At 36.8% G+C, this 14,059-nt stretch overlaps 1 protein-coding gene across 1 annotated transcript; it reads right to left on the bottom strand.

Annotated features, from left to right (window-relative positions):
* Positions 1-708: 708 nt before the first annotated feature.
* Positions 709-10,413, bottom strand: LOC107685767 (ammonium transporter Rh type A-like). Its single transcript, XM_016482478.1, has 10 exons — positions 10,146-10,413; positions 3,981-4,164; positions 3,666-3,816; positions 2,927-3,074; positions 2,433-2,599; positions 2,201-2,338; positions 1,999-2,120; positions 1,831-1,904; positions 1,260-1,333; positions 709-888 (listed from the first exon to the last, which is right to left on the bottom strand). The coding sequence occupies exons 1-10, from the start codon at positions 10,324-10,326 to the stop codon at positions 814-816; spliced, it is 1,314 nt and encodes a 437-aa protein (XP_016337964.1). The 5' UTR covers positions 10,327-10,413; the 3' UTR covers positions 709-813.
* Positions 10,414-14,059: the final 3,646 nt, after the last annotated feature.

Consider the following 14,059-nt stretch of genomic DNA (forward strand, 5'->3'; position numbering starts at 1 on the left):
AAAAAAACATTACAAGAGCATTGGTCAAAATCTCTAGTGATGATAAAAGTTGGGTCAGTACAAAATAAAAAAAGCTTATTCAAGGTAAAATGAACTACTTTGATAACAGACACTTAAGCAACACGTCTTGCATTGGCTCAGATTTTTGGTACATTACAGTGAGCAACTATTCAGTTCTGTGCAGTTCAGCAGACGGCGACAAAAACTGACCTACACTCTGAGTTAGCTTAGTAACTTTTTGGTAATCATTTTTAACCTTCTTACATTTCATTTTACAATGGCAAATTTTAGAAGGTTTGAGATATCACTTCTCAGTGTCATAATATGGGTTGCAGTATTTAGAAAATAAATGCAATTCAGCATGTATTTAGAAAAAAGCATCCATTACAAAAAATAAAATAAAAATTGACATCTCTTAGTACTTATGGTGAGTTCACTGTTGAGGATTTTAGAGAACGGAGTAGATGCTGACGTTGAAAAGCCCGAGTTGCTTATTCACTCTTAAAAATAAAGGTGCTTCAAAAGGTTCTTCAAGCGATGCCATAGAAGAACCATTTTAGGTTCCACAAAGAACCATTCAGTCAAAGGTTCTTTAAAGAACCATCTCTTTCTTACCTTTTTATAATCTGAAGAACCTTCTTTCGCCACAAAGAACCTTTTGTGAAACAGAAAGGTTCTTCAGATGTGAAAGGTTCTTTATGGAACCATTTAGACAAAAAGGTTCTTCTATGGCATTGTGAAGCACCTTTATTTTTTTAATAGTGTTGGACTGGCTCTCTTGATTTGTGAAGTGAGCTGATTTTGAGCAGAGCTTCAAGCCTCTGCTTTGTTCTTGGAAGAATCGCCGTGAGTCAAACGCTCTTCGTTTTCCTCTTCTTCCTCAGGTACCTGCATTTCAAAAGCATCCACAATTGTCAAACTTATCAGCTGTAAGACATTTTCCTAAGAATTAAAAACAGTTGGGACCATGTCGTTGCATTACAAAATAGCATTAACATACAGGTGCATCTCAATAAATTAGAATGTCATGGAAAAGTTCATTTATTTCAGTAATTCAACTCAAATTGTGAAACTCGTGTATTAAATAAATTCAATGCACATAGACTGAAGTAGTTTAAGTCTTTGGTACTTCAGTCTGTGTGCATTGAATTTATTTAATACACGAGTTTCACAATTTGAGTTGAATTACTGAAATAAATGAACTTCTCCACGACATTCTAATTAATTGAGATGCACCCGTATCAATCTTTTTGACGTACCTCCCAGAAGATTGAGTCATCGAAGCAGTTTTGATCAGGTGGCTGCCCCCAGAATGGAATCTTCATAATCAGGCCTGGAAAAGGTAACATTTTTTTACTTTGTGTTTTGTGCAATTTTTTTTGTAATACAACAGAGTAATTCTAATTGGGTGAATGACAAATAAGTGTGTCCAAAAATAGTTTAAAATCCATGTGGCAAGTTCTTACATAGGTACTTTTTGAATTCATGTTGGTTTCACATGGTTGTGAAAAATCTTAATACAGTTTTCAATTTACATTTAATATATTTACATTTTTCAATTTACATTTAATATATTTACATTTTTCAATTTACATTCATACATAATATAATGTGGTGTGTGTGTGTGTGTGTGTGTGTGTGTGTGTGTGTGTACAGTATATATAATGTATGTCAAAGATTTAATTTAGAAATTGGATTCATGTTCTTCAAAGAATACTGTAGATATATTCATTGTATGCATGAATGGCATTTTCCTTTAAATTTATTAATGAAACCCTTTTATATTTTACAATATCTTGCAGATGTTATGGTCCTTGTATTAATACCTACCTGTGATCAACCCACCCACCAAAGCAAACCCCAGAGATGATGCCAAACCACATGCTTGATAAGTTGCTGTAACACTAGGATAAACAAGCACAGAGATATTAAACCCGTTTGTCGCCATACTGCTAATAGCGAAAATCTAAACACACAATGTAAAGAACTGCCAGATACTTGTCTTTCTTTCCTAGTGCTGCCGCCACAATACCGGCAAGGCCCCCTAGGATGCCTGGCATGCCGTGGAGGTTATGCACGCCACAGGTGTCTTGGATTCCAAGTTTAGAGGCGAGTATGGGCTGAGGAGAAAAGAAAAAGATGATTAATATGTGATTGAGTTCTAATATTAGAATCATTGGGATATGAAGGAAACTCATACAGTGAGGAACTTAAATCCAACGGTGGAGATAACGCCTGCAGTTATTCCGATCACCATTGCTCCAAATGGCTGGATGTCCATGTCAGCGCAGGTACCCACAGCGACACCGCCAGCCAGAGTGGCATTCTGAATGTGAACCTGTGCCACAAAACACAATAGGCTAAGTCATAAGGATCATAGACTGCTAAAATGTGAGACCTGGTAAAATTAATAAAAGACTGGTATGACCCACCATGTCAAGTTTCCCCTTCTTCTCCACCAGACTGGAGGTAGCGTAGGCAGCAAGAGCACAAGCAGCCAGAGAGAAATAGGTGTTGATAACAGCTCTTAGCTGAGGATCACCAGGTTCAGCAATAGCAGAATTAAAGCTGGGCCAGAACATCCACAGGTAGACTGTGCCTAAAGACACAGGAAGAGTGGAATGGTGAATGTTTACAAGTACCTACAGACACAATACCAAGGTACACTAGTCCAACATTCTAAACAGACTGTGTATCAATCTCTCACAGCCTCATTTTCATTCATGTTCAGTTAAATATGGCATCTACCAAATGCAAGTTGGCTTGTATGTCGATTACTGTAAATCCTGCTTACATATGCAAACATTATATATTGAAGCTCTAGGAGAAATTTTGGGGCAAGTAAGTCCCGTGTAAGCAGATCTCGTTAGTCACTCTGATTACAGAGTGTTTCTGTTTTATAGCTGACTGAAAGGTCTACACATACCGATCATTGCAAACAAGTCTGAGTGATAGACTGAGCCTTCATTCTCATGGCCGTTCCGAAGACCAGGGCGATAAAGAACACGAGCGACAGCTAATCCAAAGTAAGCCCCAAAAGCATGGATAGTCATAGAGGCACCAACATCAGAAACCTGTTAGGAGACAAGAATGTTTATGAATACCAGCTGAAAAAAACGTAAATGACCATCATGTTTGACTGCTGCTTTAAGGTATGATTAATTTCCTTATATAGAGATGCCACCACTGTTCAGTTTCAGACCTGTTTATGCTGTTGTGAGTCAATCAAGATCATTTTATTTCCTTTATCCCCAGTTAATCCAGGCACTATATCTTCAAGATGAAGAAGGTGCTTTGTACACTTTCAGTTGTTACTGGAAAAATGGGTGTGTTCATTAAGTTTATCCCGCCAACTTTAGGAAGGAGATAGAAAATTGCCTAAACTGCTTTTCCTTCATCTTTGACCCAGCTTCCTTTTGTAAAAAAAAGGAGTTAATTGCAGGAACTCAGATAGCATGAAATTTCATGAGGCTCTGCTACCAATATTTAGAAACCTCAACGTAATTAAAAGTAGTATTACAATTATGCGTAGTGTTTAAATCTGGTGCAAATCAACTTAATGATCAACTGAGGATAGAAGAGGCTTCACAATAATTTCCCGCAGAATACCAAAACAAATTATCTATGCACTGATTTAATATATGAACTAATGAGCCTGTACATACCCCAAGGACTCCCACAACCAAATGCTCATTGATGCAGAAGGTAGTGATCTCCAGCAGGGTCATGATGAGAAGCTGGACAGGGCTAGTTTTTCCCAGAACCGCTCCAAATGAGATCAGAACAGTTGCTGTACTGAAGTCAGCATTAATCATTCTGCAGAGAATGAAATATGAAAAGATTTGTTTTTATTGGCATATTTAATCAAATACAACTGAACATCTAGCATTGAACTATTTTGATAGATGATGAAGTAATGATCCGTTTTATTACGTCAGTCACCCATGCCCCCCCTCCCATAACCAAAAAGTTAAGTTTACTTTTCGATGTTGATTGTTATTTTTCCGTTATGCATATGCCAGATGTTCTGGAGGAGAAGACCCCACTGCAAGCCAAAGGCAGCCAGCAACAGGTTGATGCCCACACTGCTGAAGCCATATCTCTTTAGGAAGGTCATCAAGAAACCAAAGCCAATGAAGATCATCACGTGTACATCCTGAAACACTGGACACATGGATAAAGAGTTTATGAGAAAGAGCTGTTTCTCCACACCTGAAGCCTGAATTTAGTCACAGCAAGCTAGAACCACATTTAGTTCAACTTTAGTTCGAACAGGTCAGCAATGAAAGGGTGCACTGTTGTATTATATCAGTGAATAATTAACAACATAAATGTATGTCTGTTCATCATGCTGTTGTATGACATATAATTAACCAAAAAATGAATATTCTGTAATCTTTGACTTTGAACACAAATTTAATTTTTATTGAAATCTGAAAGATTTCAGTCCCTCCGTTGACAGTCTACAGAACTATCACTTTGATGCTTCAAAAAGATCTGGGCCCTCATTTATTAACAGTGTGTACGCACAGATGTGTGCGTTATGAGTGCGTAAGAACAGTTTCACACAAAGTGTGGGATTTACCAACTTAAATAAAATACATAAAAGCACAACTCTGAGCATGCTTACACAGAGAATCTAGTAGCAGCATGGTGATGCTACAACAAGAAATTGCCGCCACATGTTTCCTGTGTCCTTTAATTGCAAATACTCAAATAGTAATGTCATAGTTCAAGCTAGACATTTGCATAATTGGTGTGAAAAGCTATAAAAGACAGCTGGGAAGTCATTTGAAATGTATCTATAGTGTCATGGCTGATCTCGCTTTGCTGGAAGATTCGGCAAACCATGAGCTGCGCAGAGAATGCGTTTTCAAAGACTGTACTGATCTGTTTAGTGAAAGCACAGACTGGCTTCTCAGTGGGTACCACCTTTTTGTTTGTTTTATTTGACAAAATTTAAAACGTAATACAAAAGTCCAAAAATACAAATTCTTTGCCATGATTTCGGTGAGGATGTATACATTCACGTGATTTATAAAGGGAGGTGTTGTCACCATATATGGCTCATTGGAGATGTTTCTGAAAGCAAATGACCATGAACGTGAATGAGCATGGTGCTTAAGAACATGGGATTTATCAACAAAGATCATTTACTGGTGTGCGTAAGAACCGTGTGCGCACATTTGATAAATACAGATTTATTTGTACTTACACACATTCTAAATTCCATTCGTAGGACAGAATATAGAACCTTTTCTATGCAATGTTGATAAATGAGGGCCCTGGTGCGGACTGGGCCCCGCGCCAGCTTGAGATGGCCATGGTGAGAACCAATGAGGTTCATTCTTGTGTGTTACGCAGCACGTTTGGGCTTCTGTAAGAACCAGTAAGGTTTCTTCTTGCACGTCAAGCAAGTACAATTTGAGCTTCTGTTTGTGTTCACTGATCAGTGTAAATATGTGTGTGTAAGCCCCAAAATGGTAGTTGCATAGACTGTCAATCGATCTTAGACTGTCAGTTATCTTCATTTGTGTTCCAAAGGTGAATGAAAGTCTTACGGGTTTGGAACGACATGAGGGTGAGTAAATGATGACAGAATTTGAGTTTTTGGTTGAACTATCCCTAAGAATACTAGAAACATAGCGCAGAGGTGGACTACTTATGATATGTTTGCTCTTTTGATATTTTCATTCTTTGTCAGATATTTTATGTGTTCCACAGGAAACAATAACAGAATGCTCAACATAAGGGTGAGGAAATTACAGAATTTTCTTTTTAGGGTGAACTGTTCATTTCACTCTAAGTGCAGATCACAGAAAATGCGTAATATTTTTAGTAGTAAAATAATTATTGATGAACAACTGTACAACCAGAATAGTTACAAAGCAACATATTTACACATTTCTGTTTTAAGTCTATTTAATTCCTACAAAATTACCAGAACTAATCAATAACCATGTTCTTTCCATCGCTGTACAAAGGTCTTGTGTGCTCGTCTATTAGTCTATGAATGACGGGTTAAGAAGTTGCCTCTAGTGACCCTGTTGGCGTGTGTAATTTTATTCACTTCACATGACACTAATGAGTGTTAAAATATACTTATTCCAGGATAAGTCACATTCAGAGCAATCCAGCCTCTTCATTGCTCTAACTGGCTGTAACTTGACAAATCAAAAAAATTTTTGTAGCTTTCTCAGTTTCTGAACGTGGCGACTAGTCATTGCATATACACTGCAATTTTGTTCAGAATAGATGTTTTGCTCATATAAACAAATATGTGAATCAGACTGCAAAGTTTAGGGTACAGATGAAGATAATTTTCAGAAAATCAGACTGGATTCATTTGGATTGATAAAGCATTGCATGTAAAACATACCCAGCAATTTGCAGTGACCTGAAGTCATTAGATTTCATGAATGATGCTCACCATTGGGGATGGAAACCATGTGAGAAACTGAGTGACTTTGATTCATGGATTAATAATCCAATTACTATGATGTGTATTACACTGCTGCATTTTGAATGAATGCATCCAGAGTGTTTCTCTGCTGAGACATGGATGGATGAATGGAAATGCAAAGAGTAAAAGGATACAGAAAGGTATAACAATTTCTATAAATTCGCAATAACTAAATGTGCACACTGATTGTCTTCACAACACATAGTACCAGTACTGCTGGCCTTTTCCCATCTTTCCTGCAAAGAGGAAATGAGTGACTGTCCAACTCAGGAAGCTATACAGTCCCTGGACACAGAGATAGGATACCGTCCAAAACACCTTATTCATCAGCAAAGTCCGTTTTCGGACTACACAATACAAACCATATCATTGTGCCTACTGATAATAATCAGACACATTAACGATTGTCAGTAAGTTTAAAAAGGGTCTCACTGTCAGTCCCAAGAGAGACAAGTGGAACTACGAAGCGTGAACCTCCAAAAGGTGTGGCACCAGGCTTTGAATAGGCAAACATTCAGACTTCCTCGGAATGCCTCCGAAGCCCTCCACCCATTCAGTAATCCACACAAAATCTAAACTTGCCAGTAACAAACCCAAATAGTCATCAATCATAGTGCTCATGGTCTGACATCTGCTAAGCTCATCAAGATAACCGATGACCCCTGTAAGTACTACCAACTAAGCTTAGTGGTGAGGAACTTTGATCAGGACTCAAACTAAACTAAAATTTCTTTGCTCGCTGCATATTTTTATAGCTGGCTAAATATATTTTTATAGCTTGCTGTCTTTATAAATGATCATGTACTTTTTTATAACATAGTCCATGCTCCCAGCAGACTGTACTTAAAGAACCACTGTACAATGATACAGTAAGAGACTAAACAGGAAATCTTCAGATAAATATGTGATGATTAAAAATCAGCAAATTTCAGTCTTATCTTGCTTCGCAATCCATCTTAAAACAAACTACTGAATGTGATCTATTACTGCATATACTCAATTCTCAATGGTCATTTTTGATGTTTCATGGAAAAAATCTCAACAAAGGATACCAAAAATGTGATAAAACTAGATTCTGATATAACAAAACTAAATTCTGTTATATCATCACAGCCCTTCCCATCCTAAAAAATTCCCGTGGTACCACAGTAGTGTTTTTACTCTGTCTTCAACCAGTCTTTTATGTTGTTGTCACTAGTCTTTGATGGTTGTTGAGTAATAAAATGTGATCCTGCTGAAAACCCCTCAAAAACATTTAGGCGGGTCTCTGACACAGCTGAAACAGTGGTAAACAACCCTTATCAGCTGTTGCATGACCCAAGTCTTTTCCTCTGATCTTTCTGTTGATCTTAAGCAATACATGTTTACAATGATAGGGTCGCCTAAAGGACTTTTCACTGGCTATTTCATGTATGCAAACTTTGGAAGAACATCATAGTGGAATATAGATAATTTTGCTGGCTGAGTAGAGGTGCACAATCCATTTTTCCCAACTGTTGGATGCTACAACAAACAGAATCATTTTCCCAGTGAAAGTTTTCGCATTTCCCACATGCAACATATTTGCTGATAATATCTCAAAGGTCCCATTTTACTAATGGGTGGAAAGTTTCCTCTCTTTGCGAATGTTCAATGACTTAATTACATTCTGTCAGCATTAATTTAGAGCGCAGTGACATAACTTAGCTATATGTGTTTTCTTTGTTGCCCAGATTAAAGCAACCTTTATTTTCTTTTCTTTGAAGCTTTTCTCACTCATTTCTGGAATGCTTTGCATGTTTGTACCAAAGCGACAGATGGCCTCAATTTTCCCATTCTACAAACACATATGCTTTTTATTTTTCTTTCATTTTCACATATGCTTTTAATTGTTGAAAGTGTCATCGGGTTCACTGGGTGGCAAAGAATTTGTATGCTATCTCTGTCCCAGCACTTCGACATGTTTAAAGTTAAGTTATGAAGAATGTTGAGTGATGAAACATGCATTAAAGTGGCTAAATTGACAGTCTCTGAAAACAACTTTTGCAACTCAAAGGCAGAAGAGTTATTATTCAGGATGAGTATATATTGTGCTGAATTTGGAGCTTGCTTTGAACTGCACAAATGAACTCTTGTTTGTTGGAGAAAATTATTGTTTAGGTAAAGGGGGCTGGAACAGTCCAGAGTCTCTGTGAGGTAGTGTGGCAACCACAAAGAAAGTTACAATTGCAATTAAGAAACAGATGACAGTTCTTATCAAGCCCTAGACAAATGCATCCAATGACATTAACAGTAAAGTTCAATGTACTTGTCAGTGTAATGAAATGAGTCAGATTACAAATTTTGAAGGGTTGAATGGAAACTTTGAGGACACGTGACACTGAGACTAATCTTGCATGTTCATACTCTCCACACCCCAGAGTTGGTTTCAGTCCAAACCGTGTCTAAGCAAGCAACCACAAGTGCAATTTGAAGATAAAAGTAAATAAGGGTATTTACAACCAATGCATGTCATCTCTGCAAATAAGCAAAGCATGTAGAGAAAATTAAAGGAATGCAATTGAAGTTGAAATGGTCTCAAAGGAAACATACACTGTTTCTGTTTGCTTGAATGAATAAATTCCTTTTATAATAGATTCTGTAGATCAGTGGTTGTCAACTGGTGGGTCACGACACAAAATAAACAGGCTTATCAACTTTTGAAGGGAAAGAGAGAATGTTTCACATTTGTTTAGTTGCTGACATCAAATTATGTTCATCCAATCAGTATTTTGGTTCAAATTCATAGTGCTCTACAGAAATGCCAACATGTACATATCCTTAACACAGAAAACCATGAACAAAACTATGCAAGATAAACATATGACCCAGATTATATAACATAAAGTTTCACTTAAAATGGAAGTTTACACAGTTTGTGCAACCATAATGCGTTTTGTGCACCTCTTGGCAGCTGATTCAATTTAATTCAATTCAAAATTGGCCAATTTACCTCTTCAGTCTACAGTATCATGTCTTGTTAATAATTTTATGTGTAAATGAAATGAAAATGTTTATTGTAATATGAATAAATATCAGTGTTTGATCATACAAACATTTTTTTTCCCATTTGTAGCCTACATTAACCAGTTTTGTACTGTACTGAGTCACCAGTAGACGTCCAGTGTAAGATCTGGCTCCTGAATAAGAACTAGTTGAAAACCACTGATGTAGATAGATGACATGAATAAATAACCAAAGCTGACCTTCATCACCCTCTCCTCTTTGTCTTTCTCCTGAGAGTGCAAGAGCCCGAGCCCTCTTCGGAGGGAGTATTTTTAGGGACTTGCGTGCTGAATGAACATTAGTGAAATATTGCCGCCAAAGCCTTCGCAGAAATAAACCTCTCAGTGAACACTGACAAGTGAGTAGCAGCATGAAACTTAAATGCAACGTTGACTAGAGTAAATATCAGTCTTAAAAAGGATGAATTAATTTGCAAAAGCATGAAGGCAATGACAAGTTAACAGCAATTTCCAACTACATCCACATGATCTAACCCTTAAAGTTCCTAATAACATAATGTGTTCAAGTTGAGCCAATAAAACAAGATTTAAATACAATTTTAGACTTAATTGAAACCAATCAATTTGGATGTCAAAACAAGACCTGATGTATACACACATCCACAACACATACACCAATCTGACAGGGGGGTACTTACTGGGATAAAGGGTCATTGGGCTGCTTGAATGAGTTGTATTCGATTCTTCATGACTCCCATCTCCGTGAGCATCACCGGTGTCATATACCACAAGGAGAGCGTACAGGACAATGGTCACGACTTCCAGCATTAAGGCCAGAATGGGGAACTTGAGCCTCATGTTGGTGGCATATGCTGGCATGCTTAACACCTTCTCTGTTCTGCTGTTTTTCCTCTCTGGGTGATTCTCCCTCTTGTCTCTACCGCTCTCACTCTTCACGCTGTCTGTGGCTTGTGGGGGGAGTGCAGAAAGTGGCATGTGGTTTTGAATTGGCTGCAGGTTTTGGAAGACCAATGACAAGAGAGATCATTAAGGTGGGGACAGCCACACCCCCTGTTGCACTGTACTTGTAGGAATGGGTTTCCTTTCTCCTCCTCACAAAACAAATAAATAGAAGCATATAGGGCTTATATGTCTCCCTAGAGAACCATAAATGGGAAAACACTCAAAGATTAACAACACTTTAATTATTGTTTGTATTATATGGAAATTCAATGTTTTATCACATGACTGGTTACACATTGTAATATTAAAAACGTTTCATGGGTTTACACTCTTTTTTCATTATTGCCTTTTAATTTGCTTTCATATTGTTTTGGATCTGTGTATTTTGGTTCCTCTTTTAGACTGAACACACCCTGAAGCTTGAAAGCTGAGTAGTAGAGCGTGGAGCAAGCAAGTATTGTTGATAATGTTATTTGGCTCTCACTTCCTAAATAAAGAAATGTATTTTTTTTGTAATGCTAACAGTAAAGATCTGTGGAGTGACAAACAGGGACATATAATTTTAAAACATATCAAAACAGAGGAAAAGAAACAATATTAAAACACTCTTAAATGCCAACTTCGCTTGGATATTCATGTGCTTGGAACTGGTAATAATATTTCTGGCTCCACTTGAAGGGCCAATCGGAACCTGAGATGTATCGATGGAACAGAATATCTTAGAATATTGGAGGTGGGCTCTGTTAATTTGGGATTGTAAGCAAGTGCTTAGTATGCATTTACTATGTCCCAACAACCACTTTAGCAACACCTTGAATAGTCTTCACCCCTACATTATAGCAACATATTCTGCACTTTTTTTCAGAAAATATAAATATGCAAAACATGCATATTGGCCATTAATTTTAATTAAAACGACAATTTGGAGGCCTGAAAGCACAGAGCTTTGAAAAAGGGTTTTACAGTGCAAGTTTTTGAAAATGATATCATTATCATCTCAGTGTAAACTACAAAAACATGACTTTCGCTATCTTGATTATTTGTATTCACCACTCTGTAGAATGACGCATATGTGGTGTTTCTTTACAAATTGCCAACTGCTGGCCTGGCATAAAAAATAAATAATTTTAGTCATTTTCACAGATCTGTGTATACGAAGATCATTTTGACAACATTGTCATTTTTACGCAATACGAAGGAAAACTTTTCTGTTTTTAGTTTAGCGTTGTCATGCAATGCACCCTAAGACTGTGGACATTGAACATAAACGTAACACTGAAGCATCACTGGAGGAAAGGTGGAAGAACAATGAGAACAAGCAGAGACTGCTTTAGATGAAATCAACAGAACAAATAACATGTTAAATCTCTCAAGATCTCACCAGAGGATGATTAAACAACTTAAAAAGCAGCATTACCATCTTCACTCATTACAAACCAGTTTGCCTTCATGTACAAAAGTTGTAATTGAGAATCAATGGTGTTATTTTTAACACTCTGTAGTGTGGATTATATAAACACAGAGCAGTGTTAATTTAACACTGCATGACCCATAATGTTCTGAAGAAAAACTTGAAGTTATTACACAACTAATTTCAAGCAATTTCACTGAAAACTAGAACCTGAAATAATCATCAGGAAACTCTGCCTATTTAAACCTTTAATCCTAATTATTAATTTACACAGGTATACAGTAGTTAAAAAACACCTTATATAAAGTGGGACCTTAAAAACATGACATATGCATGATACAAGTTTAAAAAGAATTGAATATTTTAGTTTACATATTTTAGTTTACTAAAAATGCTTGTCAGTACACTTCAAAGACAATAGATGTATTTATGAAGTTGCATATAAAGATGTATTTAAGTCTTAAGTCAAAAAGAGTACTCCTAAGTTCAACTAATTTCAGAGGTTGCACATGAATGTAAACTATAAAACATTTTAATTTAGTTGTAAATAACATGCAGTTAAGTGCCTGAAAACATTATATTCAGTCTGTGCTTAAATATTCTTGTAAAATATATTATTTCTGTAGGTCCTTTTTTCAAGTATGGCAAAAAAAATAAATAAAATAAAAAATCCACATAAGCAATGAATAACATTGAATAATATTCACTTAATTCATAATAATGATGTTGCTAGTAATGGAGTAAATTGAATACTCTTGGAGGGTCAGTGTAGATTTAAAAACGTAAAGGCTTCTTATGGATTGTTTTTATGACTTTTTAAGATAAACACAAGCTCTTAGAAGACTTTTAAAGACTTCTGCCATCACAAATACATTCATCAGATCATAATGTTAGCCATTTCTGAAAGAAAGCTGTGCATATTTCTGCACCTGATGGGATGATGGCAGCTTTGAGCCAAGCTTTGAGTGTCTGTGCAGACACTGTGGGTCACTGAATCATTAACCAGTAGCCTCTTTCAAAGAATTCTCCTGTTTCATACCCAGCACTCCCCTCATGTAAAGGTCTCAGGGTTTCCCAACCTCTATAAGTAAATCAGAGCTCATTCCTCTAGCGTTGACTGTCATATACCACTGCACCACAGGCATCTCACAATCTTGACTTAATTAACACACATTCTGATAATGTTGCACTCAAGAGGATGTCAAACGATTACAATATGAAGATTAGATACTCAGGATCATATGCTTTCATATAACATGGAGTTTAGGGATTTTGTTTTTAAAAAATGAAGCCTTGTCATCATCATTGACATTTACTCTTTCAATGCTAAACATTTGACTGGCATAAAATGTAGACTCTAGCTGAGGAAAGTCAGAGCTATAACAGCAGATTAGTTGGGTGAATGTGACATAACCCAGCACTGTGTGGATCACTGTTCACTGTGTGGGAATGGTATGTCTATATGAGCGGCTCTCCTATATCACACATCATGCAGTAGACTGGATCGCCTCTGATTTATTGTATCCTTCCTGGAGGAATGTATGCAGAAAAGAGAGAGATGCAATTTAAACATTCCTGTGTGTTTGTCACAGAGACAAATAACTCAGAAATAATGCTTAGAGTAGGCCTAAACGTCAGGTGGAGGTGCCAAACTTCCTAAAGACAACTCAAAAATGTGGCTTTATGCCAAGGAACTGAGAAATGGGAGTGATGGAGAGTTACTGAGGTCACGATTCTGCATGCAATGAAGACACAAACAAAAACACTGCCAAAAATCTGTTTTGTTTTCGTTTTTCTTGGAAAAACACATTCTAATTTATGGTAGTGTAGGTGGTCTGTATTTGTTACTGATTGATTATTATTACAGAACAAACAGACAAGACATGTTTTTACAGTGTCCCTTAAAAGGTATATTTCACCCAGATTTGTCACTGGGGAATTTCTGTCATCATTTTCCTACTCTTGTTCCTTGTTCTTTCTTCAGTGAAACACAAAATAAGTTATTTAGCAGAATGTCCAAATTGCATTTTTTTTAAACAATAGCAATGATTCCATCCAAAGCTGTGAATTGAAGTAATGCACAAAATTGGAATATCCAGTGAGCCAAAGAGAACACAATTTTAACATCCCGATAAATTGGCGCCAAATATCACTACGAAAAAGGTAATTTGCTGCAGTAGGAGAAGCAGCTGTGGGTCTTTTTTTTGGTTCAAATAAATTTCTTGTGCCTCAGAGTGC

Source organism: Sinocyclocheilus anshuiensis, unplaced genomic scaffold (genome assembly GCF_001515605.1).
Source record: "Sinocyclocheilus anshuiensis isolate Anshui unplaced genomic scaffold, SAMN03320099.WGS_v1.1 scaffold617, whole genome shotgun sequence".
NCBI classification, from domain to species: Eukaryota; Metazoa; Chordata; class Actinopteri; order Cypriniformes; family Cyprinidae; genus Sinocyclocheilus; species Sinocyclocheilus anshuiensis.